Source organism: Carassius carassius, chromosome 1, assembly GCF_963082965.1.
Source record: "Carassius carassius chromosome 1, fCarCar2.1, whole genome shotgun sequence".
Classification (NCBI taxonomy): domain Eukaryota; kingdom Metazoa; phylum Chordata; class Actinopteri; order Cypriniformes; family Cyprinidae; genus Carassius; species Carassius carassius.
Window position 1 is genome coordinate 45,418,388 of NC_081755.1, and position 26,893 is coordinate 45,445,280.

Genomic DNA, 26,893 nt, shown 5'->3' on the forward strand with positions numbered 1-26,893 from the left:
TGCACATTTGTTTCTCAAGCAGTGCTGCAAAATGAGCTGTTACATCTTCTATTCAATGCGTTAACCACTGAATAACAGATACAGGAGCCCAATGAGGAAATTTCCTTGATTACAATCTGTTCATTAGAAGCAACATGAAAGACATCAGCAAGCCAATTTACTTCAGTTATGTGAATTATTTCGGAGGGAAATGGAATATTTGTGTGCGATGGCACATGATTTAATACATCAGGAAATGCTGTGAAGGTGTAAAGTGTGCGTTTTCTATCAGAATTGAGCTGAAAGTGAGTTTGCGTTGGATTTATATGTACTGTTATGCATTCGGTAGGTTTATCCAAGCAACTCATAATTTGAATTTGTTTTTTTTTTGTTTTTTTTCCAGTGTGCTACATAAATTATGCAGTATTGTGGGAAAACTTTTTTTTTCAAGTCTGCATTTGATAGATGCTTTTATTCAAAGCAACCTATAGTGTGTATCTTATCAGTTCATGCATTTCTTGGGAATTAAACCCATGATCTTGGCATTTCAAGCACCATGCTTTACTATTTGAACTATAGGAGTTATTTTTGCCATTAGTGCCATATTAGTACCTTGATTGCAGGAATAGTTCATCCAAAAATTTTACTTAGCTAAAAATGTACTCACCCTCAGACCATATGATGAAGATGTAGATTCCCTGAATATACTGCTAAATTTCTCCAAATCTGTTCCGGTGAGGATACAAACTCCTCTACATATTTTCAAATCTTAGAAATATTAATTATTGGGTGGACAATTCCTTTGAAGATTCTTAAGAGAACCAACCCCCCCCCCCACCCCCCACCAAAAAAAAAATATCACATTGGAACAGATTTGGAGAAAATGTAGCATTACCTCAGCAGTGGATCCTCTGCAGTGAATGGGTGCCGTCGGAATGAGAGTCCAAACAGCTGATTAAAACATTATAATAATCCACCAGTAATCCACTCTAGAAATTTTTCTCTTCTCTCAATCAAAATGTTTATTTTTATGTCAACCTCACACTGCCCTGTTTCATAATGAGCATTTTGTAACGCTTGACCTTTTTCATTTCATATTTTGCGTTGTTTCATTCACCTCATGTTGGCAAAAATGGTTTGCACTGTATTCTTCCTTGCCTCGGCATTGCGTTGGGCAAATTCTGTTGCTTTGTCCTAACATCAGTGTGATGCAATAACACTTCTCATTCTGTGCTCACTCTAGTGGACAACTACCGCCACAGCTACTTCAACAGATGTGGACTGCTAATTAGAAAATTTGAAAAAACATTTTCACTTTTATAGTTAGATTTTTACACTGCCTGATAATCATGAGAGGGGAGTTTGCACATGCAAAAGTTGTGGTTGTTTGCCAGGTCATTTGAATGCGCTTGTTATGGTGATCTGTGTAGTTTTTACAGCTCATGATCTGTAGTTTAATACTTCTAAACATCAGAGATTTTGTCACATTTTTAAACAAGCCATGTGTCAGAATAACAAATCATGCTCAGGGCTTGAGCAATATTCACTTCCACTGTGTGTTTTAATGGACTTGCTACATTTACGACAAATCCTGTGATCTCCCACCTGCCTCAGAAAACACACCTGCTATATACAGCTGACTATCTTTCAGCACTTACCTGCGGTTAACATCTAAATCTGACAGCGACACCATGGTTCATCTTGTCTCTATTTTTGGAGGTTGGAACAAAGAGTGACCTTGATATTTAACAGGGACTAGACACGTCTTTCTGAAGAGATCCGAGTCTATTAACCCCCACGACCCAACTCCAAAAAAAAACAAACAGCTTGGTTAACAACACTTTATTGCAGTTTTGTCGCTCCCACAGAACTGCACTGTTTGCACTATTGTTCACTGTTGACTACCATACATACCATAAAGCTCATAAAAAGGCAGCTTTCTGAGGTAACATCTATCTAGATATCTAGATTAATGTGATTATTTCCACACAAAACCCCGACCATTACATAAGACCTGGCTATTAGTTGTGGAATTTTAAATACACTTTTAAAAATGAAGGTTCTGTATTGGCATCGAAGGTTCCGTGAAGAACCTTTAAGAACCGTGCAAATGCACAAAAGAATGTATTTGTGGAAAAAGATTGTTAAAATGTTACACTAAGAAAGAACAGTTCAGTTAAAGAAATAGTTCAGCCAAAAATGAAAATTAGCTGAAAATGTACAAATCTGTTCAGATGAGGAAACAAACTCCTCTACATATTTTTAAATCTTACCAATTTCCATTATTGGGTGAACTATTCCTTTGAAAGTTCATTGAAGAAGCCCAAATAGACCACATCAATCACATTGCTGTGAAAACCTCCTTTCAGAACCTTTATTTTGAAGAGTGTAGATCATTTTTTATTGTGGTATACAACGTGGATAAGTGGAAATGTGAAAGAAACAAACTGATATTTATCATAACATGCAGTGTAAAAATGCTAGTAGCTTATCAGTCTGAAGAAAAAAATTATCATCCATAGTTACTACTAACCCATAAAAGTGAACTATCAACCCCAAAAGACGGTGGAAAATCGCACAACTGGGAACTGATTCAGTAAGTTTAAAACATGACAATTGAATCACTGTTCACATTTAAGGCAGCTGATACCCATTTTCAGTCTCAGGATATTTTATTTTTGCTATTTTTTACATTTTTTAAGTGTGTGTCAGCCATTTTTGTTTTCCATGCGTACACATTTTTCCCTCCAAAACTGCAGACAGTTTATAAAAGTAGTGCGGAAAGAGAGGAGAGTTATTTTGGCGCGCTCTCCTCGCATTCACAAGAAACTCCGCCTCAAGATTTCACAAGAACCTCCCTCCACCCCGTCCCAGAATCCCCCGCCCTCAAATATCCCTAAACACAACCTCTTCACGCAAAAAACAAAGTCCCGTGAGATCCGTCTCCATTGACTCGAAACGGTCCCGTGGCAGGAGCAGGATTAGCTCCACTGCTCCTCCTCGGTTTGTTCGCTCCACCGTTCCTCCTTTCTTTCTCTCGTCCTCCTCCTCGGCCTCCCTCCCACCTGGTTTTCTTCTCTCAGTTTCGCCGGTAGCGGTTCTTGGGCTTTTCCCCGCAGCCAGTGGCCTCGCAGGAGGACAGGGTCGGGTTCTTGCCGGAGTTGATGCTGCCGAGCAGAGAGGGCAGTTCGTGGGTGATGGCGCGCTCGATCTTCTCCAGTAGACAACCACCCATGTAGGAGCACTGGGCCGACAGTTGCTTAAAGCTGCTCACTGGGTTAATCCCAAAGAAATCACGGTAAGCGTCTCGGTTGGGCAGGTCGAACTTGCTGACGTTGGTTTTGGCCAGGATGGATTTAAAAATGAAGAACTTGTCGGGATCGTCCACGATCTCCTTGAAGACCAGTTCGGGGTCGCTGAAGAAGCTCATCTTCTCCTTGAAGGTCTGAACGTAGCGGTCCACCAGGAGGGCGTGAATGCGAACGCGGATGCCGTGTTGGCGGATGAAGGCGATTTTGTTCTCCAGACGGTTCTCAATCACTTGGTTCAGGTCTTCCAGCAAGGATATTTCCTCACGTTTGAAGAGATCACGGCTGGTGTCCGGTGCGTAGTCGTAGGGCCAGAAGGAGCTGACGTAGACGCGCGGGGGCTCGGTTACATTAATGAGCGGTGCCAGGCTCCAGAAGAGGGCGCCGTAGACACGCATGAGGTCCTGGGTCGCCAAGCTGTCGGCCTTATTGAGGATGATACGGATCTGGGACTCCCGACCTTTCAGCTGCCGGAAGAGCATCTCCAACTCGAGACCGACGTCCAGCTTGGTGGGATCAAAAACTACGAAAATGAGGTCGGCGCGATCGATAAACCACTGGCACACGTCGTTGAATGGGTAACCTTGAAGTGGGACAAAAAATATAAATAAACAATTATTATCATTCATAAATTGAGATGTTAAATACAGGGTATCTGGAGGATTTTTAAAAGACTTTTTAAAGATCCTCACAATAAATTTATACTGTATATACATTCAAATTAAACCTTTAATATTCCCCTCCTTTGTACAGCACATGTTCAGCTAAGACTTTAATTTTTAGTTTTTTCAAATCAGTAATTTGGGGACCCATACCAACCATTATATTACAGAAATCAGTGGGGATGATAGAGAAGTTTGTACCTCTCTCCTGCTGTTTGCGGTTCTCGATGATTCCAGGCGTGTCCACGAATGTGACCCTCTCCAGGAGCTTGTGGGGCATCTCGATGCCAACCAGCTTCTCCAAAAAGTTCTGGCCGAACTTCTCCAGCGGGGAGAAGGAGCGAGAGCTGTCGGCAGCCATGACGATGCCCTCCACGGTGCGGATCTTCTCGCCGTGCATGATGACGGTAAACTCTGAGGTAGTGGGCTCAGCACCTACATGAACAGAAGATGATGCACATTTGTAATAAGGTACTTTAATACCGAAAACCACTTGACAAGCAGCACAGACCAGAGTTTACCTGTGTATAGCTGGTAAGGAGTGTCCAGCAAACCCAACAGGTAGTTGATCATGGAGGACTTGCCCACGCTCCAGGGTCCGAGGAACAGCACCATGGGTTTGGAGGTGATTTCTCCATCTGTTTGAGAGAGAGAGAGAGAGAGAGAGAGAGAGAGAACAATGGAATTTACTATTAAAACATTTGAGACTGCGGGCAAGAACCACATTTCAAGATCTACCATGAATGAAAAAGCCCTTTTTCTCTTTGATAAAGCAAATGGAAATCATTACATTAATACACTTTCAAAAATAAAGGTCCTTAATATGCATCGATGGTTCCTCAAACACCCATAGAACCTTTTCTTTCCACAAAAGTTTCTTTAGAGTGGAAAAAGATTCTTCCGATTTTTCAGAACTGTTCACTAAAAGGTTCTTTGAGGAACCAGAAATGTTTTTCTGTGGCATCACTGCAAAACCCCATTTTAGAACCTTTATTTTTATGAGTGTATGATTTTAAATATTCAGTAAAGAATTGGTCATTATTGAAAACTTTGTCTCCATCTGTTCAAGGGGAAATGATGTTGCGAGGGTTTTTCCTAATGCTTGTTGCTTATACTTATTGCTGATTAACTGGGTTTCGTCGTTCACCTCAGACCACAGAAAATAAAGTACCATCATACTGGGGTGCACATTTTTGGAAGAGCCAGCAGAAACAGCAAACATAAAGAGTGATGAATGTGCCATGCATTGAGTGTCAGCATTAGTGTGCGAGTAAATCAGAATCATTAAGAAACCCAAAACAAGTCTTTAAATTGTGGTGTGAATGCATGTAGGTAATCTTCTTTATATGGTCTTTTTTTGTTGTTGTTGAACCCAGTACATTTCATTAAACCATTCTAGATGAGGAAAAATAAGTTTTACAATGACTCTAACTTGGATTTTTATCTAATGAATGTCTACTTAAGAGCTCAGATGAAGTAATGAAGGCCATTTCACTCACTTCAACTTTTCTGATGTAAAGGCAGAGGAAAGACTAAGAGTTCTAATTTCTGTTTAATTAATTGCAGAGAATGTCATTTCTCTGAAGTACTCCAGAACAAGGCCAACACAATCACTCAAGGCCCCTCCAGCCCTACAGCGGTGAAGAGGTCGAGGAGCTCGGTTAGCAGCTCAGAAGAACCCAGTCACAATAAAGACCACCATCAAACCTTCAGACACAACATGAGACTTTTAAAAATAAAGGTTCTTTATTGATGGAACCTTTAACATCCCAGGAACCTTTCAAATGCAGGTTCTTGAGTTGATTCAAATGTTCTTCACACTAAGAAAAAATGTCTCTTTTAACAGCTGAAAGGTTCTTTGGGGAACCTAAAATGGCTGTTCTGTCAAATCGGAAATCCCCTTTTGGAACCTTTATTTTTAAGAGCGTTGGATCTTTATTGCAATTAGTGCAAGTCAGTTTGGATATAAGTATCCAACATATTACAAGTAACTTGCTCATATGGTCATGCAAGGCCTGCACATGCAACCAATACTGATACATCAATGAGCTTTAGCCAGAGTAGATGCTATTTATTTAATATGATGCAAATGAAATCAGTTTAATGCATCCTTACTGAATAAAACTATTAATTTCTTTCTTTTTTTATCAATACTTTGGTAGCAGATACATCATGATTAATTGCCAAACATTGTTTATTGCACACACCATTCTATAAAATGTGCAACCCACACTTTGCCGTCTTTATACAGTGAACATAGTCTTACAATCAGATTATCCTCATAAACAAAGACTTCGATTAGTGTTCAGAATTAGTTCATTTAGACGATTTGATTAGTTGGATGAAGAGAAACAGCTGAACCAAACCTATCTGCTGGTTGAACTGTTGCACTGGATGATTTGAAGCAGTTAGTTTAATATTCTCCAATAGAGTTTTGCTCTTTGCAGTGGCTGACTGTCGACTGAACAATGCCAGACACTGACATATAATGGCACTTTGTAATTAGTGCTCGATCAGTGCTGATGGTAATTGGGCAGATGAGCTAGCGCTAGCTGGCGGGGATCAGAGACGCAGGCAGTGGCATGCAGTGAAGCGCCCCGTCATACCCACCTGTGGCAGAATCCCCCAGTGTGCGTCCAGGATAGGCTGTTTAGTGACGGGTGATGGAGGAGAGAGGGATGAAAATGACAAGTGTGAGGAAAAGTGCAGGCAGAGGAGGAAGAGAGAAGAAGGAGACAGAGAATGTGAAGGGGGAGGACAGAAAGGGACACTTTTCCTGTGAAGCGGGAGACAGTATGTGATGAGCTGAAATGTGTGTGGATGAAGATCGATGCTCGTCCAGATACAATGATTTCTAGAAGAGGTTGAACACACACTGCAACAAATCCTATTCTTATGAATAAATGTAAAAAAAAAATAAAAAAATTATATATATATATATATATATATATATATATATATATATATATATATATATTAAATAGTCTTGTTTTACACAAAAATGTATGTTTATATGTAAATGTAACATATAAATGGGTTAATCTCGGAAAACTTTGTAAATAGAGGATAAATAAAAGATCAAATTAATATGTTTATCTTGTTTTAAACTTAAACCCTAAAATAAAAAAAAATTATATATTTCTATATTGTATATTATACAATATTACTGCTATGTAAAAAAAAAAAAAATCTCAGTCTCTTTATTTTAATGTTAAGATTACATAATTATGTAATAATTTTTCATTTATATTAAGCATTCATATGATTTTTCACACAAAGATTACGCATTTTATAAAATGAAAATTGAAAATAAATTTTTTGTTTTTTTAACATCCAAATTTTACATTGAACTGAATCTGTTACTTCACATTCCTTTATAACTGTGTGTAAAATTTACTAAGAAAAACTTAATAATGTAGTATTTATTGATGAAAAAATACGTAATAATATATTTTTACAGTTTTACAGTAATGGGAATAAAATATTTTACACAACAGTGATGGACATTGTTCATCAAAATAAAGCGATAGATAGATAGATAGATAGATAGATAGATAGATAGATTTGTTTTTTTACACTTTTGATTTTGGGGTGAAATATGATCTGAAAGTCTTCCAAGATTCAATCTAATTATATTTTTAACAAGATAAATGTACTTAAAAGATTACTTCAAGTAAAAAAAAAAAAATAATAAATAAATAAATACCTCACTAAATTGTTTTAATAAATAAAATCATAAATATACAAATAGTGGAAATCCCGTGCTTGTACCCAGAAGCCCCTGCATGGCAGTATGTGCTCATCATACTGAACTAATGTTTCTCGTGGTGTGATGGTTTAGGACACATTCTCTTCTTTCGATCACACTGGCGCTCAGATGATGTTTGATAGCTTGTTTCAGCTTCTTTCTACTTCCTTACAAGTGTCAGGTCAGTTTTGAATTATTGTGGTGAGTGTAGGGGTTAAATACCATGCTGAACCACAAGGGGGCAGGCTGGGTCCCAGTGTTCAGTCAGAGGTTAGCAGGACACTCAACAGTCTCAAAGTCACCCTTCAGAGGACACAAGCTACATACAGTGCACCCAACAGCTCTAGAAGAAGAAGAATAACTCGCCCTTGTCATTTTCACACTCAGACTGAGGGAACAGGTAAATCTCGTGAATGGGTTCAAATGTGGGCCTTGCTTTTAACAAAACAAAACATCATCATATAAAAAAACATAACATAATATACACTAAATAATGTTTCTTTTCACCAAAAACAAAAATTGTTGTGTGTGTAAATAAATAAATAAAATAAATAATTTAGAAAACATTGCTGACAGGAAAAAAAGAAGTCAAAGGCTCATCTGGAAGCATAATAAAATACAAACAAAATTATGTTTTTAGATTGTGTTTTTGTAATATGCAAATTATGCAAAATGCATAATTCATCTTATTAAATGCCCATACATATGCAGATTATGAGCAAATCAAAATAACTATTGGGTGTGTTTTAATGTTACTTATAATACTTATAAATGTAAATAAATACATGACAGCAAATAGTAATATATATTAGGACAAATCATAAATTAAAGGAATTAAATGGCAATTTTCAAAAAATATTATAAATAATAAAAAAAAATTATCTAAAAGATCAAATCTGAATTTTGTCACTTATTACTTGAAATATTTAGTAAAAGTTGTAAAATATTGTTGAAAGTCAAAAGTTAAATGCATCTAAAAGCATACTATAACAAAGCTAAAATAATATTTCGTGTAATTGCCCATTTAAAGGTTTAAATATTTAAATTCCTTGTAAATTTGATTGAATATGCAGATTATGAAAATGTCATAAAAAACAATTGGGTTTTAATATTGTCGCCAACGACAACAACAAAAAGTGTACTGTTGTAAATAAATAAATAAATACAAATTATAAAGTCTAATAACTAACAGTAACATTATGCAAAATTCTGAAATTAAAGGTCTAATAATGTCACTTTTTAAAAACATGGCCTAACTTATTTAGTGAAAGTGATGTAAGTGTTAGTTATAAGTGTAAAAGTTGATCAACTCTGCCACTTATTATTGTTTGTGAGAAGTCGTGAAGTATTGCTGAAAGTCAAATCGTCAAAAGTTCAGTTCAATCCAAAAGCACTATTTCTGCCTGAAGAAGCTCCTCTTTTATAAGGTATTACTGCGTAAATAATTAAAAACAGAGAGAAGCTGCAGAGAGGATATTTCATGTGTATTCATGAGAATTTAGTGCAGACTTGTGAGGACTGGAGCACATCGAGGTCTTATATAAAGCCAGGGCTGTTGAGAAACTCTTGATTGCTTTCAGATGGAGGCTTTGCTCCTCTGGCAGCAATAAGAAAGCCTTGTGTTTTCTATTTTAACTCTCTCTCTCTCTCTTTCTTTCTTCCTCTGTATTCTGGCCCCCCTTGGACGAGCACCAGTGCTACAGCTGTGGAATGACGAAGCGCACATGTGTCGGCTCAAAGAAGCCACGAAACTCGGATACACCTACGAAGAAAAGCCTTTATCCTCCATTAATCCTGCAGTTGGTTGTCTAGAGGGATGTTATTCACCAGCCCTGATGTATCTGAACTTTGTGAGTGAAATGAAATACTCAAAGGAAAGAAGCACGTTTGCTGTTGCACACGTCAAACACAAAGTGATGATTGAATAAAGCTGCGAGCAACAGTAAGTTACTGGGCTGGGGACACAAACAGCGCAAGTTTAGGACAGGTCATTCAAAATCATTTATAGACGAGTTCATTAGTGTTTTATTAAAGATGTTGAAGTTTGACACAGCAGCTTTGGGTTCTTCCTTATGCACAGTGGGATGGTTTGGAGGATGGAGAATGAGATAATGGAGATGAATAACCAATCATATTTTCAATCAATATTTATGTGTTTGCATATGAAATTTCCATCGATTTGGATTAGACAGTTTTGACAAACTAATAAACTCAACGTGATGCATATTTGTCATGTACACGCAACGAAACGAGTAAGAATTCTGTAACTGCTTTGTGTCATAAATAATGCATAAATAATGCAATAATTTCACACATTTTAACTAAATGAATATTGCTCGTTCCACAGCTATAGACATATTTCAGCCATCTTCAGACTAAATTAAATTTTAGATTCAACAGATTTATGATGATTCAAAACAGTATTATTTTAGTCCTATTATAATTTGTATTAACATTTTGAATTAGTTTTATTTTCAGTTTTAATTTTAATTTTAGTTAAGGTTTTAATATGTGTGTGTGTTTTAATATTTATTCGTTTTTGATATTTAACTAATAAATTTAACTGATAGTTAAATATTGCTTGTTCCATAGGCTTTAGCCAAATTTGCATGTTCATACTTCTTAACTGAATAAATTTAATTTGTTAATTTATTAAAATTTACTAATTAGTAATTTTAATTTTTTTGTTTATCTACTGTTTTTATTGATTTTTATTTCATATATATTTTCAGTTTTTATTTTATTATCAGCTGAATTTTTTTGTAATTTGTTGTAATTTTTTTAAAATTTAATTTAAATGTATTAAAATTTTAATTAGTTTTTTTTTCTTTTTATTTAATTTGTTTTAATTATAAAAAAAATGTTGTAGAACATCAAGTTAAATAAAAACGAGAAATGCATCCTTGGCAACAAGCTAAAATAAAATAGGTTTAAGGTTTTTATATATATATATATATATATATATATATATATATATATATATATAGTTAAGATCCATTTAAAGTATATTTTATGGTTTACTGTAATAATTCTGATTCTATGCAATTTAAATAAATGCATTTGGAAAAAAATTATTATTTAGATAAATCATTGCATAGTTTATTATTTAGGATTTGCAACTATTTGCTTTTGAGTGCAGAAATCTTCAGAAACCTGTTTCTTACCCGTTACTTTTATGTATGAATGACAAATATGCATCGCACCACAGTTTATTAGTTTATGTGAACGTTTTATATGCAGTTCAAATACATCTTAAACTGAGAGCTAAATGCTTTCTGCGAGTAGACAAACACGCAGGAGAGGCTGACGGTACCTGAGATCTCATGCTGTCTCAGCTCATTGTACTTGTAGGCCTGCTCCATGGGCCTGATGGAGTTGTGGTAGATCTTCCTCAGCCTCTGCAGAGCAGCTGAAAGATGAAACAGAACAAACAAAGAGTATGACATCCAGCACAAGACACAGGGGCAGAGCGCAGCAAGGAAAGACTGCAGATGGTGTTGTGGATAAAGCCTTTGGGAAGGAAATGAGAGGAGACCGTATTGTAAACAAACCAAAACATCAACGTGCCTTTCTGAGGTAGTAGTTCAGTTTGGAACGGATCCTGTGCGTCAGATATAAACTTTCTCCTGGTAGCTGATGTGACATATGGACTGAATAATCCATTGTTAAACTTTTATGGCCAGTTCAATCCACAAGCAGCAATGACTCATCATGATTTCATGCTTCACGGCCTACAAGCTGCTCAAAAACTACTTTAGATTTTTGATTTGAGCCAGATTATTACTGGTGTGATTGTAAAAACAAATAATATGATAGTTACTTAAGATTTTGCCTCAACAGACAGAATTAATGTTGCCATAACTTACATAAGCTGACTTGCTGATTATAGCATTTTTTTTGTGTATTTAAATACTATTAGCATACTGTATTTATTCGATTTGTTTTTTTTCAGTATTTTTTGCTAGAATTTTTATTTAAGATTTAGCCTTTTTATGTGATGTCATATGTGTGTGTGTGTGTGTGTGTGTATGTATATATATATATAGCCTGCATTTATTTGATCAAAAATACAGAAAAAAAGTAATATTGTGAAATATTATTACAATTTAAAATAATTGGTTTTAAATTTATTATACTTTAAATTATCATTTATTTCTGTGATGCAAAGCTAAATTTTTAGGATCATTATTAGATGATCCTTTAGAAAAAATGATTCATTATCAAAGTTGGAAACAGTTCTGCTGCTTAATATTTTTTCAGAACATGTGATACTTTTTTTAGGATACTTTGAATAAAAAGTAAAAAAAAGAAAAGAAGCTATGTTATTAAAATAGAAATATTTTGTAATAACAATATACACTACTGGTCAGTAATTTGGGGTCAGTCATGTTTTTTTCTTTCTTCTTTTTTAAATAAAATCAATACTTTTATTCAGCAAGGATGTGTTAAATTGATAAAAAGTGATAGTAAAGAATATATATTATTAGACTTTTTTTTTTTTAATAAATGCAGTTCTTTTTAACCTTTTATTCATCAAATATATTAGACAGCAGAACTGTTTCCAACACTCATAATAAATCAGAATATTAGAATGATTTCTAAATGATCATGTGATAGACTGATGTTACATGTGACACTGAAGGCTGGAGGAATGATGCTGAAAATTCAGCTTTGCATCACAGGAATAAATATTTTTTAAGTATATTCAAATAGAAAACTATTATTTTAAGTTGTAATAATATTTCACAATATTACTGTTTTTTCTGTATTTTTGATCAAATAAATGCAGGTTTGATGAGCAGAAGAAACTTCATTCAAAAACATTAAAAATAGTAATGTTTCCAAACTTTTGGTCTGTACTGTGTGTATTTATATATATATATACAGTTTTAATTTCAGTGATTTTTTTTAATACTTAAACTCTTTTTTTACGTTTTAAGTAGTTGCCAAGGGCATTTTTTATTTATACATTTTTTCATCTGATATTTATATTAAATTCAATCAATGAAAAGTATTTTTAATAGCTTTAGTAAACAACAACGTAAGGAGCTACAGAATGTTATTATTATTATTATTTTACGATATCACTTCAAAATATATTAGAATATGGTAATATTAATGTTAAAATACAGTTTTTATTAAAGGTCCTATGACATGAAAATTTCACTTTCTGAGGTTTTTTAACATTAATATGAGTTCCCCTAGCCTGTATATGGTCCCCAAGTTTCTAGAAATTTTAATCGGTGTAAATCGAGATTTTGCTATCTTTCTCTGCCTTTGAGAAAACGGAAGCTCAAACGGGCTGATCTGGAATCTCCTCTTTGTGACGTTATAAGGAGAATTGTTACCTCCCCTTTCTCTGCTTTGCCGCACAAATATTTACATATAATTCAGTCACAATGTCAGCACAGGCTTACAAACAGACTTTTATGATATGGATTCGACAGCACCGGCACAAACAGTGAGTAACAGTGTTTATTAATGCCTGATCTGTGATCAGTGATTTCTGATGTGTAGCTAATTATTCAAGTTCACACAGACTTTCTTTCTAAATCGTTTAATACTGTTTATGCATCAGTGAATCAAGCCAGTGACTAAACGATCAACTTCACGTTGTTTCTCTTAGTAGCATGAAACAAATCTGTTATTTAAATTGTGATTTAACTACAGAGAGCGATTAAAGAACGCTCCCTTTTTTCGGAGCTGTCACACATAGCAAGTATATATTATCTGCACACTTTCCCAAACTGCCGTTACAACGAATGATGCTGTTATGCTGCACAACGGAGCTCTTACTGTATTCATGTGTTTGCTGTTAGTTGTGGTGAAAGCATTTTGTGAGAGAAAACGTGTTGCAATAATGACGAGATGACTGCATTCACGAGATAAACAGACTCTGTCTACTCAATGCTCATCACTGCAGCCTTTCATGTGATGGGAAAAGATCGAAAAAATAATTATATAATCAACAAATCCACGATTCGTTAATCTCGACAGCTGTAATAATATGTAATAATATATATATATATATATATATATATATATATATATATATATATATATATATATATATATATATATATATATTTAAATATTTTTTTTTTTTTTTTTTTTTTTTTGAGAGGGGTTCCACATGTAATACGCATTTCGAATGCAAAGATGTCAGCCAATCACAACAGTTGTCTTTTTACTCGGAGTCTCACAGCAGACACGCCCCTTCAAACAGAGCCAGAGGGCAAATAAAATTGCTTTTTATTTCTAAATTGTAAATGTAAAAATCATACTAACAATATAAGTACACCTAAGGAAACATTAAAAAGCATTTAAAGAAAAGGAAATAATCCATGTCATGGGACCTTTAATAAAATGGTTGATTTCTAGCACATTTAAAGAATTCGGTAACATTATAGTTTCATGCTTATAAAAAATCACAAGACATCGTATTTATTGAGATTAAATGGAAATGGAAAAATGCTTCTTTCCCAGTTTACATAGCTAACTTGACTCTAATAATGGCTATAAATATTATAAGCTTTAGCATAATTGTCACACACAGAAATGACTTAATTTCTTTAAATATTTTTCTCACGCTGTGTAAATAAAATTTAATATTATGTTTGCTAGCGCCACATCCTATGGCTTTGAAAAGTTGATCAACTCTTGGTTTAAACCAGTCCAAGATGGTTAAGCTGTTTCTTAACAGTATGCTAGTGTGAAACGTTGCTTAACCCAGGTTTAAAGGCAACATTCACCTGCTAGCACTGAGCAAGGCCTGTAAACTGAAACGAAACGATATGTTTATGTGTGTGTCTGTCTAAAACACAAGCTTCATATCCTCACCAGCATAATCTCCAGCTTTCTCATCCGCCGCGAGCCTCAGAGTTTCCTCGATGTGAGATCTGTCTCTCAGGATGGATTCCAGGACGGCTTCCTCCTCTGCAGAGAAACCAAAAGCACACACATTAAAACTTCCTTCCAAGCCTGAGGAAATCTTGCCCATAATTCACTGCAGCAGGTCTTCCTGAGGTCTCTGCGATTAGTATCCTGTGATAAAACAGTCCCTTTAGTCTTTGCCAAGGCCCATCGACAAGCTATCTGTTATTTGTGTGCTTTCTGGATGGATAAACCTGGATTTACAAAGAGTTTAACAGACTTTAAAACACCTTGTAAAAAGTATAATGACCAAATGTGCATGGCTGGCCCAGACTGTAGTAATTTGTCTTAGAATACACATAAAAACAAATGCACAAGTTTAAAAGGTCTCTTCACATCAAGGACCATAACTATAACAACAAAGATATGCTTATAGTATTAAAAAGTGGTGTTATACCTTATCTATATTACAAGTCTGAAATGTTACTATACGCAGAGTTACCCAGGTTTAGAAATACAACAGTTTGAGTTATCATTCATATCCGTAACACAAGTTTAATAATTCACATAAGCAATAGTATTCGTAGCTTTATCTTAGCTGTTATGAATACATTTATTTGCTGTCGACATTTGTCTAGCACACTTCTCATCGGGGCATTGTTAAACTATTAATGTCAGACTATTGATATTCCTGCCACAATCGTCCCTCCTCTGTTCATAGATATTTACCCACAATGCCTCAGGGCGTTCCTGCCAGGCTGCTGTTATCAAGACCCAAGACATAAATGGAGTCTAATGGGAAGACACCGTGCCTTCACATTTATATTTAGCAGTGCTGCCATTCATTACAAGTTCCTCATATATTAACAGCACCACGTCTCTTTTGGAGGAAGGAGATGAGAGAACACAATAACATCCATTACGTATCCTGTTTATGATTGCATTTCCGTTTCGTTTTGACAATTTGATCAGTCTTATTCTAGAGCATCAAATGTAAAAAATTAAACCAAAGCATTATGTGCCGCTCAAGAAACATTTCTTATTATTATCAGTGGTGCTGCTTCATATTTTTGCGGAGACCGTGATGCATTGTTTCAAGGTTTACTGATGAACAGAAAGTTCAAAAGTGTAATGTAAAAGTTATTAACAATCATCTGTCTTATTTTAGAGTATTAAATCTGAAAATAAAACCAGCCAACAGCCAGTGATCAAGTGTAATGTGGCCTTGGTTTCATAACACAACGGTGTTGGTGTATACGGGGACTCCCTGGTTTCATAACAAGCTGGAGCTTCAGTGATGGACACATGGCTACCAAATGGTTGGATTGTATGCTGATAAGAGAGATAACAGACCCTAAATATATCCAGCAGTTGGCAGCTGCCCTTATTCACCCAATAACACACTGCATCACTTCTGCTTTATACTGTTTTCTATGCAAGTTTACCAGCAGAACAAATAAAGATTTACCTCAGGATGCCTAAAAATCCTAGTACTGCCATTCATTATGCATGGCATCTTTTAAAGCACCATATTTTATCATATCGTATCTTGTTGGAGTATAAATTGATGTGCTGGCATTAGAATATACCTGCATAGGAAGACATGCTTTAAATTGTTTAAAAGTGACAGTAAAGACATTTATAATCTTACAAAAACATATAGTTCAAATAAATGCTGAACGTCCCATCCGTCAAAGAATCATGAAAAAAACTATCATGGTTTCCAAAGAAATAATGAAGCAGCACAACGGTTTCAACATTGATATCAATCCGAAATGTTTCTTGAGCAGCAGATCAGCATATTATAATGATATCTGTAGGATCATGTGGCACTGAAGAGTATTGATGCTGAAAATTCAGCTTTGCATCACAGGAATGCATTTTAAAATAAATTCCAATAGAAAGCCGTCATTCCTCATTGTAAAATTATTCCACAATACTATTGTTTTTACTGTACTTATATTTTAAATAAATACATCTTTGGTGAGCATAAGGGACTACAGAGACAAAAACATTGAAAATCTTCATTCAGCATACAGTGTAGTGAACTTGCTACTATGGCGTTGCCTGGAAAGCACTAGAAGTGAAGTTTGGCTTGTCTGCATGCAGTCCAGCTCATCTGTCATCCCTCCCACAATCCTTCTCGTGGCCCATGCTGCTAAACGACGTATTTATCTTGTTCTCAGGTGTCCATTGGCATTTAATTGCTTATCTGAAACTTGCTTGGGCATCCGTTAGCCTTCCTTGTTGGATGCAGACGGAAATAACTGACAGCTCAAGTAGTATATGCTTAATCAACCTGCATCAGCACAAACAAAAAAGCCATCTGTGAATGTAGGCCAGCCAGGTTTCTGAAGAACCTGACATCTGTTTACATCTTTCCTACGTCTTTACACTATAGAGTTCAACTAAGGCTGACCAAACCAGCCAAGGGTTCACATTGTTTGCTACGAACAAGTGAATTTGAATTGAACTTAGCCGCATTGAAGTTTAAATTATAATGCAAGGAAGAAGTCAAATTAACTGAAATTCAGACACATTTTTTACTGGAAGAGAAAATTTTGTCAAGACAAAACATTTAATTGGTTGAAAAATTATTGTTGAATATTGTTATTGTCTTTCTGCCTGTCTGCCTACCTGTCTATCTATATGTCTATATGTCTGTCTGTCTTTCTGCCTGTCTGTCTATATGTCTGTCTGTCTGTCTATGTCTATATGTCTGTCTGTCTGTCTGTATATCTATCTGTCTGTCTGTCTATGTCTATATGTCTGTCTGTCTGTCTGTATATCTATCTGTCTGTCTGTCTATGTCTATATGTCTGTCTGTCTTTCTGTCTGTCTGTCTATGTCTGTCTGTCTGTCTGTCTGTCTGTCTGTCTATCTATCTATCTGTCTGTCTGTCTGTCTATCTATCTATCGTCTGTCTGTCTGTCTGTATATCTATCTGTCTGTCTGTCTGTCTGTCTATCTATCTATCGTCTGTCTGTCTGTCTGTCTGTCTATGTCTATATGTCTGTCTTTCTGTCTGTCTGTCTGTATATCTATCTGTCTGTCTATCTATCTATCGTCTGTCTGTCTGTCTGTCTGTTTGTCTGTCTATGTCTATATGTCTGTCTATGTCTATATGTCTGTCTTTCTGTCTGTATATCTATCTGTCTGTCTGTCTGTCTCTATATCTGTCTGTCTATATGTCTGTCCGTCTGTCTGTCTGTCTTTCTGTCTGTCTGCCTCTCTGTATGTCTATATGTCTGTCTGCCTGTCAGTTTGTCTGTCTGTGTGTCTGTCTGTCTGTCTGTCCATCTGTCTGACTGCCTGTCTGTCTTTCAGCCAGCCAGCCTGTCTGTCTCTATGTCTGCCTGTCTGTCTGTCTGCCTTTCAGTTTGTCTGTCTCTCTGTCTTTCAGCCTGCCTGTCTGTCTATATATCTGTCTGTCTGTATGTATATCTATCTCTGTCTGTCTGTCTGTCTGTCTATCTATCTCTGTCGTCTGTCCGTCTGTCTATCTATCTATACAAAGAAAAAAAATAGGTTATCTATACGTGTCAATGCTAAATTATTTGCATATATGGCAAAAAAAAATTTAATCAACAATTAATAAACAAATAAATGCTAAAAGAAAATTAAAAAATAAAGGAAGAAAAATTAAAAAGCCATGGTAAAAATCTGTTAATAGATAAACGGCAAATAAACAATAATAAATAAAAAATAAAAAGCTAAGTTAAAGCTTATTAATGTTTTTGAAATAAGTATGTTTTTCTCACCAAGGCAGTAAAAAGTAATATTACAATTTAAAATACCTGTTTTTATTTGAATATATTCTGATTCAAATCTGAATTTTCAATATCATTACTCCAGTCTTTAGTGTCACATTATCTTTCAGAAATCATTCTAATATACGGATTTGCTGCTCAAGAAACATTTCTGATAATTTTCAGTGTTGAAAATGTTGTGCCACTTAATATTTTTGAACAAACTGAGATATTTATTCAGCATTCATCTGATGATCAGAATGTCCAAAAGAACAGTATTTATTTAGAATAGAAATCTTCTGTAACATTACTGTCACTTTTGATCAGTTTAATGCATCTTTGCTGAATAAATGTATTTAAAAAAATCTTTAGCTAAGGTAGCTTACATAAACTGGCTTGGAGGTGGCTAACAAATGTCCTGCCCTTTGTGTTTTATATATATATATATATATATATATATATATATACACACACATATATATATACACATATATATATATACACATATATATATATATACACATTTCATCTTTTGTAGACTGTACAACGACTCGCCGCGGTCGAATTCTACAACTCAACATTGACATGTTTCTCCAGCCTGCTGAGGACTCGCCCCACTGAATGCAATGCCATATTGTTGAGAGCAGATGGGCTTTCAGTGCAGAGACTGCAGGCCTGTTGTAATGACACAATGTGCTAGTTAAAGCATACAAGTGCTCAGCCGACACGAGCCAAGTCAAGCTGCTAAAAATACAGCCCTGTAATGTTGAGCTCAGCATGGCGCTAAAATGGCGAAAGGTTAGCGGCGAGGTGTGCAGTTTAAATGGAGGACTTGTGAACTGTGTGGGGTTTTTAATGGCTAATGTCCTAGTGTGAAACACACAGGTATAGAGACAATTTGTAAAAAATTACATAATAAATGTTAAAAATAGGAAAGGAAACCACTTTATGCTTTTTTTAAGTATCTGCAAAATGAATAAAAATAATAATAATAATAATAAATGAATGAATGAAAGAAAGAATGCATGCATAAATGAGGTAATAATTCATGGTAAAAATCTATTAATATATGGAAAAATATATAATAAATAAATAAACACCAAATAAACAAATGTTAAACTAAAACTGTATAAATAAAAATTTAAATGAAAAATAAATAACTCCCTTCTCCTTGCAAAATATATGACTTGTCACCAAAGGAACTTGTAATAACTTAAGGTGGACATTACGGCTGTGTAATCTATTCTCATGTGGGCCTAGTTAAGATCCACACAACATCAAATCTATGAAATATCTCCACAAAAGAGACTCGGTGCCCTCGGGTGCACAGTATACCACGACTGCAGCTCCAGCTCCTAATATAGAGCCAACACAATTACAAATATATCCGCTTCAGGCGAGCACAATGTCAGTCCACAGGGGTTAGCTTTAATTTAACCCTGTACGCACTGGAAGGACAAATACACAAACTGCCAGCATCTGTCGCAGGGTCTACAGACATCCAATGAGCCTGACTCCTAGCAACAGAGGCTTTGGAAAAAACACAGCTGTTGCTAGCGCTCATCCCGCCGGAATGCCATCGGACTGCTGTAGACTGCGGCTTATTGGTCAAATACACACATGTGCACTTTTGTGAGGAAACATGGTTTAGTATCATCTGCTGACCTTACAGGTGTTTAAATAACGGTCGGTTTAGGCTCTCTCGATGTTTATGATTGCATAAACACAGATGGAGATCCTTGAAAAGCTGCAGGTGATCGTTTAGACATCTCACAGTAGGCAATAAATACAAAATGCATTCATTTTCTAGTTTTGTTCCGGTGGCCCATAGGTTGTGTCATCCCCGGTGGATCAGGGTAAAAGCCCCTGATCATGTTGTGCTGGCGGATGCAGGAGGTAAATTGAATTAATGTGAGTGTGATTAGGGAGAGCCTTGGGCCCGTCTGAACCCGCAGGATTTACTGGCAGCGAGGGAGAGCATACACAACCTTTACCGTGGGCCAAGGGATTTCCAAGAGAACAAAGCTGCTGTGGGATTAAATGTATAGCATTACACAGCAGCTAAACTTCACAAATCAGCAGCTAAACTTCACTTTAAATGCTTTTACAGCCCTTACAAAAAAAACTTTAAAAAATACAAAAAAACTATCAAATTTAAAATGGAACAACCATGGTCTATCGATGTAGGCCTATATCAGTACACTTTACGATTTTAATACTTATATAAAATTGCATAAATTTAATTTTGCATAAAATTTTCATTTCAATTAAAACTAAAAAACTAAATAATAGATTAAATAAATTAATGAATAAATAAATAAACAAACAAAGCCTGAAGCATAAATGCTGTTAATCAATCTATATATAAGCCCTTACAAAAAAGTGAAGTACAATGATGGTATAAAACGGCAATGGTATTTCAATACACTGCATGATCATAATATTAATATTGTGTAAAATTACTTATGTAAAATAAATTTAGCATAAAAATTTACATATAATGAAAATAATATCATTAAATGACAATAAAACTGATTACCACATTAATGTCACATAAAATTAAAATGTGTATATATATATATATATATATATATATATATATATATATATATATATAATATAATATTATACAAAAATATATACAAATTACAAATTATAAAAATATTTACAAATTACAAATTATAATACAAGATGCATTAAAAATATTACTTAAATTCAGCATTAAACAACATTTATATAAATACATAAATTATTTACAACCCGAATTCCGGAAAAGTTGGGACGTTTTTTAAATTTTAATAAAATGAAAACTAAAGGAATTTCAAATCACATGAGCCAATATTTTATTCACAATAGAACATAGATAACGTAGCAAATGTTTAAACTGAGAAATTTTACACTTTTATCCACTTAATTAGCTCATTTAAAATTTAATGCCTATTACAGGTCTCAAAAAAGTTGGCACGGGGACAACAAATGGCTAAAAAAGCAAGCAGTTTTGAAAAGATTCAGCTGGGAGAACATCTAGTGATTAATTAAGTTAATTGATATCAGGTCTGTAACATGATTAGCTATAAAAGCTTTGTCTTAGAGAAGCAGAGTCTCTCAGAAGTAAAGATGGGCAGAGGCTCTCCAATCTGTGAAAGACTGCGTAAAAAAATTGTGGAAAACTTTAAAAACAATGTTCCTCAACGTCAAATTGCAAAGGCTTTGCAAATCTCATCATCTACAGTGCATAACATCATCAAAAGACTCAGAGAAACTGGAGAAATCTCGAAAGGCCGGAGACCTTTATTGGATGCCCGTGGTCTTCGGGCTCTCAGACGACACTGCATCACTCATCGGCATGATTGTGTCAATGACATTACTAAATGGGCCCAGGAATACTTTCAGAAACCACTGTCGGTAAACACAATCCGCCGTGCCATCAGCAGATGCCAACTAAAGCTCTATCATGCAAAAAGGAAGCCATATGTGAACATGGTCCAGAAGCGTCGTTGTGTCCTGTGGGCCAAGGCTCATTTAAAATGGACTATTTCAAAGTGGAATAGTGTTTTATGGTCAGACGAGTCCAAATTTGACATTCTTGTTGGAAATCACGGACACCGTGTCCTCCGGGCTAAAGAGGAGGGAGACCTTCCAGCATGTTATCAGCGTTCAGTTCAAAAGCCAGCATCTCTGATGGTATGGGGGTGCATAAGTGCATACGGTATGGGCAGCTTGCATGTTTTGGAAGGCTCTGTGAATGCTGAAAGGTATATAAAGGTTTTAGAGCAACATATGCTTCCCTCCAAACAACGTCTATGTCAGGGAAGGCCTTGTTTATTTCAGCAGGACAATGCAAAACCACATACTGCAGCTATAACAACAGCATGGCTTCGTCGTAGAAGAGTCCGGGTGCTAACCTGGCCTGCCTGCAGTCCAGATCTTTCACCTATAGAGAACATTTGGCGCATCATTAAACGAAAAATACGTCAAAGACGACCACAAACTCTTCAGCAGCTGGAAATCTATATAAGGCAAGAATGGGACCAAATTCCAACAGCAAAACTCCAGCAACTCATAGCCTCAATGCCCAGACGTCTTCAAACTGTTTTGAAAAGAAAAGGAGATGCTACACCATGGTAAACATGCCCCGTCCCAACTATTTTGAGACCTGTAGCAGAAATCAAAATTGAAATGAGCTCATTTTGTGCATAAAATTGTAAACTTTCTCAGTTTAAACATTTGCTATGTTATCTATGTTCTATTGTGAATAAAATATTGGCTCATGCGATTTGAAAGTCTTTTAGTTTTCATTTTATTCAAATTTTAAAAACGTCCCAACTTTTCCGGAATTCGGGTTGTAAAATACATGCTTTCAATATACTTTATAATAAAAAGAAGAATAATTTACAAAGCAGAGCATTCCTGCAAATATTATTCCATCTGTCTGTCAACCTATCTATGGGGCAAATCACAGAGACATAAATAGCAAGAGGTGCCAAGGTTCTGGTCTCCGTTGATGACAGAAATAGCTCCACAATGGCTCATGCCTCCAGGGGGCGGAGTCTAACTGTCCTTTTTCTGTCAATCAGAGGTGTGAGTCTACACTTCCAAAATGAGCAGTTAATGAAGATATTGGGTATCTTCAATAGTTAACAGCATCTACATACATTAAAGTCAACATAAGAAGCGATAAATCTAAATGAATGCTAGCATGATCAATACTGATCAAAATATTACAGTAATATGTTGTTGTAGAAATCGATTCCAGAAGTTCCCATGCACTGTTTTTAGCTTGATACTTCAAAAGCTTTTAATAGCGTGACAAAACGGTTGTGCCTTGTGTGACACATTTTTGAATCCGAGAACCAGGATCATATCCGTGTGGTAATTCTGCCGAGGAATCATGGGTATCAGAGTTAGGACATGACTCGAGGGGGTAAATGGGATTGAAAGCATGACTCATTTCTGTAAAGCCACGTCCCATTGGCCTTTTTATGGAATAAGCATTTGGCTGCCCGTCCCACAATTCCTAGCAGAGGGAAGTCCCTTAAGAGCAGGGGCACCACATGCCTGCTGTACTACATTGCTGAAAGGTGGGGAGAGCCCTTACTCGCGGTCGAGTACCCATATCAGATGTATAGTCAATAAGGACGACTTCCTCCATTACTCATGGTTCGCTCTTTAAAATAAAGATTCTTTATTGGCATTGATGGTTCTATGAAGAACCTTGACCATCCATGGAATCTTTACATTCCAGGGTTCACTGTGATGTCACTGTGAAGAACCACTTTTGGTTCCCTAAAGAACCTATTAGTTTCTTTTTCAAAATTTAAAAAACCTAAAGAACTTTTCCTACAATTAAGAACTCTTTGGAATGGAAAGGTTCCATGGATGTTAAAGGTTCTTCATGAAACCATAGATGCCAATAATGAATGTGGAGTGAAGATTGCCAAGTCTCATGGAAATTTCTTAAAGTTTTATCTGCCCATAATCAGACTGAAAACTCCTTTTCACCAATAAATCAACTAAAGCTTAGAAGCATAAGCACTCATTTTAACCGTCTTTCAACAATGGCACTAAATCATCCAATTGTTGTCCATTTGAGGCAACTAGCATTTCAGTTGTACACACACTAATGCAGCAAGATTGGCATAGATCACCGCGGCTCCTCCTGCTGAGATAATGCATGTCCTTATATGGCCAGTAGCTGGGAATAAATAAATTGTGATTGTGTCAGGGTGACAGCAGCTGCATGCTGGATCTAAAGACAAGCACGGACTGAAGGGGAGGGGAGAGAGGAAGAGGACGATGGGGGAATCTATAGTAGACAGTGTCCAGTTACAGGACAACTTCCAATCTTAGACACCTGACGGCAGCCTGGGCCCGTAAAGGCCCACGCCGGGCTCGAGAGGAACCCAAGGACGGAACAAGGGTAACGGCGGCTGCCAGAGCCCTTGGAAATCGCATCCAAAGCAGAAGTAGCTGGACTTTTATAGCTGACACTCTTAAAAATAAAGGTTCTAAAATTATGTTTTTGCTGCAGTGTCATTTTGGGTTCCCCAAAGAACCTTTCAGTGAAAAGAAGTTCTGAAAATAATTTGAAGAAAAAATTTCCTCCTATAAAGAACCTTTTTATGGAATGGAAAGGTTCAGTGGATTTTAAAAGTTCTTCATGGTATCATTGATGCCAGTTACGAACCTTTATTTTCAAGAGCATGAGTTTAAAGTGCAAGACCTTCTTGAATGAAATAGAATTGGTTGGATTTAGTTGTCTCACACTGGCAAATCAATAAAACCAATATACCATGGGACATTCTGGGACTCAAGAAGAGTTTGAAACAGGAGCAGAGTGGCTGGTTTACAGTCATCCCAAGGCTCTAGCTCTTTCCATAAGCTGATGCCATGTCTCACGACAGCTGACGCACAATGCATGGATTGAAATGTCTATCAAACTAAAATAAACCTGTTTGTCCCACTTTGACACAATCAGCTACTCAGAGATTCTATAAGCTTGAATTGGAATACATATCATAAAATTTAATTGATAAAGGATTCATTTAGCATTCAGACAACTTTTTGTTAACCTGCACATGCCGGGTCCTAAGATAACTCATCCATGTTCAGAGTTTTTATTGAACACTGCGAGTTTAAATACCTCAGCAGATGGTGACCGTCACAGTTTTAAGGCAAGCTTATTTCATGCTCATTCATTCAAACTTCCTATCGTTTCATATCAAAATGACTAACATATTACACCACAAGAACCTTAACATGCTTTCAACTTTCAGTTTCAACCACTCTTTGAATCCAAGTGTTTTCTTGCTAAAACTTTTCAAACCACTAGATGGGAAATGGTACTCTCTTGATGACTTCACAAAGTAAACCTCATCTCAGATCCATATTAGTGAACTGAGCAAACTGTAAAATGCTCTTACCTGCTGTGGCCAGTGCCAGCAGGGGCACAAAAACGCAGAGCGAGACTAAGACCTTCATGTTGGCTGCCAGGAGACCTCTGGTTGCCTCTCTAGCTATATATACTGGGCTGATAAGGTCAGAGGGCACCAGCAAGAGGGTGGTCTTACAGACAGGACTACATGGAGGGGGCTGGTGCTGTATCAGAAAAGGGCGCACCCGAGCAGCTGACTGTCTCTTTCAGCAGAGCCATCATGGCAGTGACGTCAAATCAAGGGTGTGCGGCCATCTCCAGCACAAGAGTGCTTTGGTACTTCAAATGGTGTTGATTTTGGCAACTGAGAAGGAATGCTGTACAAGAGGTATGACAAGACAACACTAATTGTGACACGGCATTCCACTTTTTAAAAAAATACACATTGTATTTGATCAAAAAAATAAATAATGAAGAATTTACTTGATGGTATGATTTCAAAAAGCTTGTGGGTCATTATGAACCTATTGTCCTATTTAATGAACTTTAACCTGAACCCAGGCTTGAGTCGTACTGTTAATCACCAGCAGTCATGCTGGGTAGGATTACAGGAGTTGACAGTCGGCAATGAGGTGTAAAAGTCAGCATCATCATTTCCTCGGAGAGCAGAGATTAACGTCTTATCATTACACAGCAGAAGCCGACTCCAGCAATTCACAGACAGATGAACTCCCTTCATTAATCTGTGAATACACTATAAAGTGTTTATGGAAAAATTCACTTGTAAAAGACAAATGTGAAACAAAATGTTGTTTAGGGTTTTCTGTTGCATCTGGGATTTCAAAAGATTATCAGAATTACGAGACATGAACTCAGAATTGAATTGAATGAAGTTGCGGTTACATTTTTTTGGGATACCATGATGGAATCAAGTTTCTATATAACTTTGCATGCTGTACCAAATTTGTGTGTAAGTTAGGACTATATTTGACAAAAAAAAAAAAGGAACAAAGCCAACTCTTTGAGAGAGGTTAGCCACCTGAACTTATGACTTTTCATGAGCTTTTAAATTGGTGCCAGGTGATGATACACATTCTAATTTTGAATTTACTTAATTGTTTGAAAATTCAAGTAAATCTTTTGTAGTATTAAACCATTTACTTCTACTTGACACTCGCTTTACTGTTTTCCTGTCTCTTTGGAGTGTTAAAAGCTGTTTGTGAGCCGAATAAACCCCTAAAGTTGCAAAGAATTAAGTCTCAAACCAAAAGAGATATTCTTTATAAAAATTAAGATTTGTCCACGCCCTCCTAAAACATCTCATTTAAACACGCCCCCACATGTCTACATCACGATGTGGGAAGATTTGCATAGCGCTGCCTGAATGTTCACGCAAAGAAAAGCAGTCTAACTTTAATTCTCGCTGTTGCCGCCACCATGTTGTGGAGATGCTTTTTTTTTTTTTTTTTTGTGAAAGGTAAAAAATTTTTGGCCTTCCAAAAGAGGAAATAACTAGAAAACAGTGTTTAAGTTGTATTTATAACACTGTTCCAGAACACTTCAACCCAAATATTCAGATGTGTGCAGCTTATTTTGTAGAGGACTGTTTCCTGATCCTGGGAGCGAAGACTACAATGTCGGCTGTTCTTACTCTCAGTCTGTAAGTATGTTTTCATATTTAAAGGATTTGCCACTGATGA

At 36.0% G+C, this 26,893-nt stretch overlaps 1 protein-coding gene across 2 annotated transcripts; it reads right to left on the minus strand.

Annotated features, from left to right (window-relative positions):
• Positions 1-2,628: 2,628 nt before the first annotated feature.
• On the minus strand, positions 2,629-25,360 carry srl (sarcalumenin). 2 transcript variants are annotated; one of them, XM_059561796.1, is made up of 7 exons: positions 25,243-25,360; positions 14,538-14,633; positions 11,011-11,106; positions 6,560-6,595; positions 4,471-4,587; positions 4,151-4,384; positions 2,629-3,870 (listed from the first exon to the last, which is right to left on the minus strand). In XM_059561796.1, the coding sequence occupies exons 1-7, from the start codon at positions 25,298-25,300 to the stop codon at positions 3,059-3,061; spliced, it is 1,449 nt and encodes a 482-aa protein (XP_059417779.1). In that variant the 5' UTR covers positions 25,301-25,360; the 3' UTR covers positions 2,629-3,058. The 2 variants fall into 2 exon arrangements, with proteins under 2 accessions (XP_059417779.1, XP_059417787.1); XM_059561804.1 differs by lacking the exon at positions 6,560-6,595.
• Between the last annotated feature and the right edge of the window lie 1,533 nt (positions 25,361-26,893).